A 9,396-nucleotide genomic window follows, 5' to 3' on the forward strand; every position below is an offset into this window, starting at 1 on the left:
GAGTATCACATACGTAAACAACGTATGCAACGTATGTACGCGGATACGTTGTTTACATTAAAATCAAAGCGTAAACAACTTAAACAACGTAGCCACGTACGAGCTGACTGACACAGAACAGCATACGTTGTTTACGTATGTGATACTCCAAAATGGCGCCAGGGAGACGCGGAGGAGACATCAAAATTAATAAAAAATATCTTAATTTGTGTTCGGAAGATGAACGAAGGTCTTACAGGTTTGGAACAACATGAGGGTAATTAATGACAGAATATTCATTTTTGGGTGAACTATCCCTTTAAGCTGTGGAGTTTGAAGCAATGTTTAATGCTGCATTTAATCCCTCTTTTCTCCATATTATTTCCTGTTACCTCTTAAATCTGCTTATAAATAAAAGTACTAAAAGGTTATGGAGCATCATCTGAAAGTCTTCTTCATCATTTTTCTCCTCTGTTTCATAGTGGGCGGCAGGGTGAATCAGGAACTCAAGTACACACGGCAGAAGATCGGAGAGGAGGCCATGTTTAGTCCTCAGCTCATGATACAGACGCCGCGACAGGAAGGTTCTAACATTCTGACCGTAGAGGCGCTCAAGCAGCACCTCGACTCTGCCATAAAGGCCAGCAGAGTGCACGTTTACATGTACAACAGGTAACAGCACACCAGCTTCTGAAGAGTTGTTTCTTTTTGAGTAGTTGATGCATAACATGTCCTTGGACTTTTTTATCAACCAAAATTATAGGTTCAAATTTGGGAAAGTGTGTATTTTTAAGTCCTGTTACTGGCCACTATTTCTTGTAAGTTTTCTGCTTTAATGGTAGTCCACAAAATTATAGTTCATCTAATTTCCACTGTTGTGTTTTCAGGCAATGGAAATTGGAACATTTATGCTACAAATCAGGAGAACTTGTTACAGAAACCAATTTTGTGGACCAGGTAAGAAAGAATTGTTACAGTATCTTTTTAGATCGACAATTTTAAACTTCAGAGGATGACCTCTAAGGGCTTGTGACAGTAATAGTGCTTTTTTTTTTTTTTTTATTTTATAGAAAAACTCAACTTTTCTTCCCTCCATCATGGATGGTAAATAAGGATTTTACTGTGTTCTGGTTGGGGGACTTGGAATAATGACTCAAGCCTGGTTAGGCACATACAATGTGGTCTGTTTCGCTGCAGGCCTGCCAGAAGAGAAAGAGAGAGGGGCGAACAGAAGGAAACACATACAGAAAAAAGGGAAGAATGAAAGAAAGAGGGAGAAATGAGAGAAAGATGGTGCAGGGACGGAAAGGCGGAGCGGGTTTGACAGAGGGCGGCTTAGAGAGTCAGTCAGTGGAGCGGTGGAAGTGGACAGATGATGGAAAGTGGGCGGGTGAACTCGGTGCGAGGAAGGCCGTATGAGGATAGAGTCAAACCTACGGGCGGGACGGGAGACCGGGTGAAGACGCAGCAAGAGAAAGAGGCTGCTGAAAAAACCAACTGAGACGAGATGGCAAGTGAAGTATGGGAGGTTTGTGAAACTGCTGCATTGGGCTGTTAGTTGTGGGGAGATGCCAGGCCCTGAGCGGGATCACCCGGCACAGCAGTATAATTAGAGGGGATAAAGATCAGATGAGCGGATTGATTCCATTTTCTCAAAGCTGTTATTATGGAGGCAGGCTGAAATCCAATCCCAGCTACATTAGTGCTGCCACCGCTGTGACGTGCAGCGTCCATCAATCCCTAAGCCTTCGGCATTCCATCCAGTCACCCTTCATCCACTCCCCGTAGTTATGCCCAACCACTTTAAGCATGTCCAACATCCCATAAGCAGGGCTCAGTCAGTGCTTCTCCTTCATGGTTAAACATACACTACCGTTCAAAAGTTTAGGGTCAGTCAGATTTTATTTTTTGAAAGAAATTAATACTTCTATTCTGCAAGGACTTCAAAAACTGATCAAAATGGACATTAACAAGATTTAGAGTGTTCCAAAAGATTTTGATTTCAAATAAATGCTGTTCTTTTGAACTTCCACAGAAATATTAAGCAGCACAATTGTTTTCAACATTGATAATAGTAAGAAATGTGTCTTGAGCACCAAATCAGCATATTAGAATGATTTCTGAAGGATCATGTTACACTGAAGACTAGAGTAATAGCTGCTAAAAATTCAGCTTTGCCATCACAGGAATAAATTACATTTTAAAACATATTAAAATAGAAAACAATCATTTTAAATTGTAATAGTATTTCATAATATTACTGTTTTACTGTATTTTTTAACAAATACATGCAGCATTGGTGTGTGCCGCTTTTTAAAAACATTTTAATTGTAGCAGATCACAGTTTTACAACAATGGACCAATCCTAAGAAATTTTGGATAATGCAAGAGTACTCAGTGTTTGCGTTAGCAATAGTCTATGGGAGTTAATGCACCTATAACCGTGCTTCCAATTCAATTCCATTGTGCTTCATCAGACTGTTTTTAGCGCTATAACATGTCCTGTGTGAACATCCCACAATAAAATAGTTGCTTTTCCCCACAGCGGCAAAGACCCAGTGCAATGGACCAACTTTGATCCGATGGGATTCATTGCTGAGCTGAAGATGCTGAAGTATCCGGTGGACAGCTGGGAGGAGATGCTGGTCAAAGCAGAGGTGGGCCATGGCTATATGGACCGTCCCTGCCTAAATCCTGCGGACCCCGACTGCCCGTTGTCAGCTCCCAACAAGAATATGACACGGGTGAGTTCAGCAGACAAGGGATGACATAGAGCAATAGCTGAAAATCATTTGCGAGTATTTGTTATTCTGTGTTGGGTTTCTGTTTTTGAAGTCATAGGCTGCAGATAAAGAATCGCTAATTAAATCAATGTTGTTTTGCATCTCAAGCGTGTCTCTGATTTACCATCTGTCATATTCTTAAGCCTTTTGACGTGGCTCGTGTTCTGACTGGTGGCTGCTATGGGCTTTCCAAAAAGTACATGCACTGGCAGGAGGAGCTTATCGTAGGTGGGACCAAGAAGAACGACAGTGGCAAACTTCTGAGGTAAGAGGCAACTTTGGGATTTAAACGTTGAATGGATTTTTCTTAATGTTTTTTACTTGTAAAGGGAATAAATTATTGTGAAAACCGTAGAAGAGAGAGAAAGGAAAAAATGAAGTGTGTCTTTAAATTTGCCACAGTTTGACCATTTTGGGGCATTACGTGGCAGTGGATAAATGATCACTTTGTCTTTCCCTTTCTCTTATGCACTCACATATACACTGTGAGGTTTGTTTTTTGTTTCTTTCTTGGCAGATTGTAATCATTAGTAAACTGCATATTAGTATTCATTCCCACAGACTGAAGGAAGCCCACACCTTTTACTCCAAGAGCGAAACATTTTTCCCCAGACCTTTTTAGGCTTGAGAGGGGACAGAATTCATCATCCTCATCGTGAAAGAACGTTATCATACATCCCAAAAATGTTAATACACAACAGTGGTGGTGGCGGAAAATATTCTCTAGTGGCTCTGGAATCATCCGCTGTGATTTCTAGGAATTGTTGCACTCTGAAAACCGTAATTTTCTGAAAAGAGAAAGTCAAGGGTTTTTCTTTCAAGAAGTGTTCACTGAACAATAGTAGGTTGATAGTCCACTTGAGGGAGTCTGTACTCTACAGTTGGGGAAGTTTTAGCTCGTCTATGGAGCAAAGTGACAGGCCGGTGTTTTTCAGCATGTTAGTAGTTCTTTTTGAGGTTTAGTGACAGACAAGGTCAAGACCCCCAAGAAAAGAAACCAAGCTTAACAACATGCTAAACATTAACAGCATTTTTTAAATTAGAAAAATATTAATAACAAAACTCAAACTTCTAATAACCTTAAAAATTTGCATTTTTTTATGTTGCTCTCAAAAAGTATATAATGGCTTGTTTCAAGAAGAGTTGATTCTCTGAGGATATGAGCTGATTCAGTTCATGATTCAGAGTAAAGAGTCTTAGGTCAGTTAAGTTGATTCTGAATGATTTAGACTGTTGCCTACAACGTCAGGAGATTAGAAATACATAACAGATGGTTCAATATATTGATTATAAATACATTCTCTGAGAATTTATTTGAAGAAAAAGTTGATTCTTTTGAGTATGTAGCAGTAGGCAAGTTTTGGGACACACTACCATGTCATAAAATTGCTACCAGCAAATCCACCAGAAATAGTGGACCATCTGGGGACTTTTGGCATGCTCTTTTCACACACTTATTCCAATCTCACATCTGCTCAGCAGTGAAACACTTGATCAGTTTATACCGTATGTTCAGTTCACCTTCACTCTACTTTACTCTTCCTCACAGTGCACAGGCCCTCCAGACCATGTTCCAGCTCATGACCCCAAAGCAGATGTACGAGCACTTGAAGGGCTACGAGGAGGTCTCGCACATCAACTGGAACGAGGACATAGCAGCTGCCATACTAGAGGCCTGGCATAGGAGATACTCTGAGGTAAATGCACGTCTCATCTGATGGAAAGGATGCTCTGTGGATATCCAGACTGCGGTCTACTGTAGAGATATGTACAGTGCTTGTTTCTGCTGTAGTATTTGTAGTAATTCATTCTTTCATCAGGTTTTAATTTGATTAAAACTGGATTTTGTTAGGAACCATTTAGGAGGCCCGATTCATTCCTCCAGCCCAACGTTGTGTTTCCTGGAACATACACTCACATACATGCACTCATGCAGTGTGAAGGCATTCATCTTGAGTCATAAGTAATGCATACATTCCAAAGGGGCTGTGTCTCTTGAGGTTAGGACCCAGCTGTTTAAGTGCAGTCCTTCAAAGGCATAGACTTCCCTTTTTTCCCTTCTTCATACTTTAAACGCCCAGCTTAAGTGTGAACTGGGAAAAACGGGGCACATCTGTAAGGGCAGGAAAGTTTGTGATTGGACACTGTAGAAATGTGTACGCTAAAACCTTCACATGTATTAGATGTGTTATGTTATTGCATTGAAAATATTTCTTCTGGAGGTATTTCAGTCCTTTACGTTGAGGCGTCATGAACTAACTAATGAACAACAGTAATTAATGTTGCATAAAGTTAATGTTTATATTTTATATATATATATATAATATTTGAAGATGTAAAAATAAACATTAATTAATGTACTATTAACAAATATAACTTAACATAAGTTATATTCATAGTAAACTTTATTTAGTAATCTAAAGTTTAGTAATATAGTAAATTAACATTTTAAAAGCATTTATTAACCTTGGTTGGTTGTTAATTTATAAATGAACTGTTAATTGGTATTTTTTTTCCTAATAAATTAATTTTTTATACAATTTGAAATATATGTACATGTAAAAATTACCATTATGCAACATCAATAAATGTTGTATAGTATTATTTATTGTTAGTTAATGCATTAACTAATGTTTACAACTTGAACCTTATTTTAAAGTGTTAGCAAAATCGTTTTAGCGTGATTTAATAACAGATTTGCTCATTTAATCTGAGGTGGCAGCATTACAGCATAGCCTGTTTTTGCTAGTGTGGGTGTCCATTGCAAAATCAACCCCTCTTGGTGTGGCGGCCCCAGCACTTGTGTGTCTGTGTGTGTGTTTTAGCGTGTGTGTGGTATCTGTGTGTGTGTGTGTGTGTGTGTGTGTATGTGTGTTTGACAGGACCGTCTGGAACACATTAACCCGCTCAGCGCGCAATCTCTTTCACAGCTGCCGTCCCATTGGTGGCTTGTGTGTGACATCATCTGGTCTCTGTTTTGTCAGCCCTGACCTCCGCTTGGCATAGGGTTTCTTTCTGGTGCGTGTGTGTGCAGGGCTGAACATGTTTGCGTTTGTGTGTGTGTGTGTGTGGTTTTAGAGGTGTGGGGCTGCGATATTCATTTCTTGGATAATTGTGCTGGTGAAACATTTGTGGAACTGTGATTTCCACGTTATTTAATTACTTTCATTGGCCTGAGGGAAACACAAAACAAAGAAAAGATGAGCAGTGAGAAGATTGTAGAAAGGGTGTAAATGAATTGAAGGTAAACAACATTAATATATATTTTTTTACTTCTCTCTTCCGTCCTGTGTGTCCTCAGGTTGTCCAGCAGAGTGTGTCAGTAAATTCGTCTCAGAAAGTTCTCACATTCACCACCACCACCTTGGAAGACATCCTCAAGTCCTTCTCTGATGTCAGTGTGATCCGTATCGCCAGTGGCTACCTCCTAATGGTAAACTAACTCCCACATCTCATGCCCCATCTGAAGAGCTTTTGCTTTATCTAGACTTCCTCTCTTTTTTGTTCAGGTTCATTTACTATACTGTGCTTTACTCTTTTTAACCTGTTAAGGACTCACATGAGTATTTGTGAATCTGTGGAGTATGGATGATTTCTTTAACATCATGTTATGGTCCATTCACACCAAAACTGTCATGACAAAATAACAGGAAAATATGTTATAAACATTAGGATTAGAAACATTCACACCAAATCTGAAAAAAGACAGTGCTTTAAAGGGATAGTTCACCCAAAAATGAAAATTCTGTGATCATGTACTCACCCTCAAGTAGTTCCAAAACTGTATGAGTTTCTTTCTTCTGTTGAACACAAGACATTTGGAATAATGCTGGTAACTAAACAGTTGATGGTAGCCATTGATGAGAAACTTGGAACAACTTAAGGGTGAGTAAATGATGACAATTTTTATTTCTGGGTGAACTTTCCCTTTAATTAACATGCTTATTATTCTAACATTTAAATTGATTATATTAAATGCCACTAATTGAACTTAAGAGTGTTTTTTACCAACTTAGGTAGGGCTTAAGTATATCTTTATATGTAATTTTCTAATTACATCTACTGTCCTTGAAATTTACACATTTGTAATGAAGTCGAAATTCTATATTTCTAATAATTCTATATGCTATATTCACTTTAAATTCAATATCAAACAACAAACTACAATTAAAATAATACTTTGCATGTGCTTTAGTATGTTAGTCAGTGCGTAAGTGTACTTCAAAGCATGACAAAAGATTATTTAAACAGTGATTTAAAATAGTGCTGGGCGGTATGACCAAAAATTTATGTCACGGTATTTTTCAAAATTATACCGGTTTCACAGTACATGACGGTATTTTTTTTTCATGCATGACCGGGTGTTAACCATATTTTCTACTGATTGAGAGAGGAAATACTGCAGTATATTGACTTAGAACAGGGGTGTCAAACTCAGTTCCTAGAGGGCCGGAGCCCTGCAGAGTTTAGATTCAACCCTAATTAAACACACCTGATCCAACTAATCAAGTCCTTCAGGCTTATTTGAAACCTACATGGTATGTGTGTTGGAGCAGGGTTGGAACAAAACTGTGCAGGGCTCTGGCCCTCCAGGAATTGAGTTTGACACCCCTGACTTAGAATGACCTATTTTACTGTCATGATGAGTGAATATTGTCAAAAAATACCACACTAAATAGTGACTAATGTACTTTAAAGTGTACTTCAATGTGTCAGCATATATAATAATAAAAGTGTACTTTTTAAGATTTTAAGTACACTACAAGTGCACTTTCAAACATGCACAATTTTATTTTCACTTGGGGATTAGATTAAAAATATTCCATTTTATAAAAATGCATCTCAAGACCTCTATATTTATTCTGTTGCAACTCCTTCTAGTTTTTTTTATGTAAACGCCCTCAAGAAATATGTCCAGTTGGGGTCAGATGTGCCTGAAACAAGCCTAATTGTGTAGGGATCTTTAAGACCGATAAATCAACTGGTCAAACCAAGCAGGTTTCTGCACATGTTGTACTGCTAATGTGAGTGTTGCGAGTTTGAATGTTCTGTCGTTCTCTCCTCTGTAAGTTAAAAAGCCTTGTAGAACCAAAAAATTTAACAAAAATTGACCTAGCCTCAAAATCAGACAATCGATTGATCATTGAGTACAATATATTGTGTGAAGGAGTTCGTAGAGATAGATTTTTTTCATTTTAAAATCTTGTTTTTCATACTGAAAATTCAGACTTGGTGTGTATAGGCCTTTAGTGTTATGTTACATGCAACTTGCCAGTGCATGCCTGACCCTGCTGTGCCGTGACCGCACTCATGAGAACAGCGCTGCGGTAACGTGATAATGTCAGATTAACGCTATAGCTATGTTATCTGTGTGCAGCTTGCCTATGCGTGTCTGACCATGCTGCGGTGGGACTGCGCCAAGTCTCAGGGGGCAGTCGGGCTGGCCGGAGTGTTGCTGGTCACTCTTTCTGTCGCCGCTGGACTGGGACTCTGCTCTCTTTTGGGCATCTCCTTTAATGCCGCTACCACACAGGTACATCACACACACTAGCAAACCTGGACACCGTCGGTTGTGTAACATCTTTCACATGTAGCATGCTCTTCATGTGTTTAAAGGTGTTGCCATTCCTGGCCCTTGGCGTAGGGGTGGACGATGTCTTTCTCCTGGCTCACGCTTTCAGTGAGACCGGCCAGAACAAGAGGATTCCATTTGAGGTGTGTTATCTCATCCCAAACATCCTGAAAAGCAGGGAACGCTACTAAAAAAAACAACTGTTTCTCCCACCACAAACCCTAAGAAGCGCAAAAGTGACTACACATCCAAAGATAGTGTCGAGACAAGGCAGTCCGTCCAGAAAAGAGGGAGTTAGCATGTTATCAGGAGGAAGGGGGATATCAATGCGTACCCTCATGTTATCACTTACATAAAGGAATGTGTGTTGTGTACCTGCCCTGGCCTGTGATGTAACTTCAAAAACACTGGCATACTTTGATCTGCTGAGGGCCACTGTATGATGTGTGACTTCAGACGTTTCCATTAAACAACACAGATGAAAAAATGTACCATAGTACTACCATTGTTTTGTTTTGATTTTAGATATGGTACCATGTTAGTACCATTGTTTTCTATGGCATAATCTAAAAAAAAAATTATATATATATATATATATTTAAATATGAAAAGCATTCTAATAAAAAAAAAATATATATATATATATTTTTTTTTTTTTAATTTTTTTATTTATTTTTTACATGTTTTAGTTACATATCTTCATATATTTTTGGTCTGTTTTTAAATATTTTTTATATATATAAATAAATATTTAAAGGTTTAAATTAAATTTTATTATATTTTAAATTTTGCAAAACATTTTACATGTTGCGTATATGTAGCATTTATTTAAAATATATTTTGGCCAAAAAAATATATATATTTTTTGTCCGTATGGGACTATTGATGTATATATATTTTATATATGTGACCACGGACCACAAAACCAGTCATAAGGGCCAATTTTTTTAAATTTTAAATATACATAATATGAAAGCTGAATAAATAAGCTTTCCGGTGATGTATGGTTTGTTAGGATAGGACAATATTTGGCCGAGATACAACTATTTAAAAATCTGGAAT

General features: G+C 38.1%; 1 protein-coding gene across 1 annotated transcript in view; it reads left to right on the top strand.

The window, feature by feature from the left end:
* Positions 1-9,396, top strand: part of LOC107724865 (protein patched homolog 1-like) — a 73,897-nt gene that overhangs the window by 26,767 nt on the left and 37,734 nt on the right. The window contains exons 5-11 of the mRNA XM_016533945.1: positions 482-651; positions 2,525-2,723; positions 2,906-3,027; positions 4,312-4,459; positions 6,064-6,195; positions 8,140-8,295; positions 8,379-8,477. Coding sequence (XP_016389431.1) covers positions 482-651; positions 2,525-2,723; positions 2,906-3,027; positions 4,312-4,459; positions 6,064-6,195; positions 8,140-8,295; positions 8,379-8,477 — 1,026 coding nt within the window. The remainder of the gene's footprint in view (positions 1-481; positions 652-2,524; positions 2,724-2,905; positions 3,028-4,311; positions 4,460-6,063; positions 6,196-8,139; positions 8,296-8,378; positions 8,478-9,396) is intronic.

Source organism: Sinocyclocheilus rhinocerous, unplaced genomic scaffold (assembly GCF_001515625.1).
Source record: "Sinocyclocheilus rhinocerous isolate Xijiao unplaced genomic scaffold, SAMN03320098_v1.1 scaffold515, whole genome shotgun sequence".
NCBI lineage: Eukaryota > Metazoa > Chordata > Actinopteri > Cypriniformes > Cyprinidae > Sinocyclocheilus > Sinocyclocheilus rhinocerous.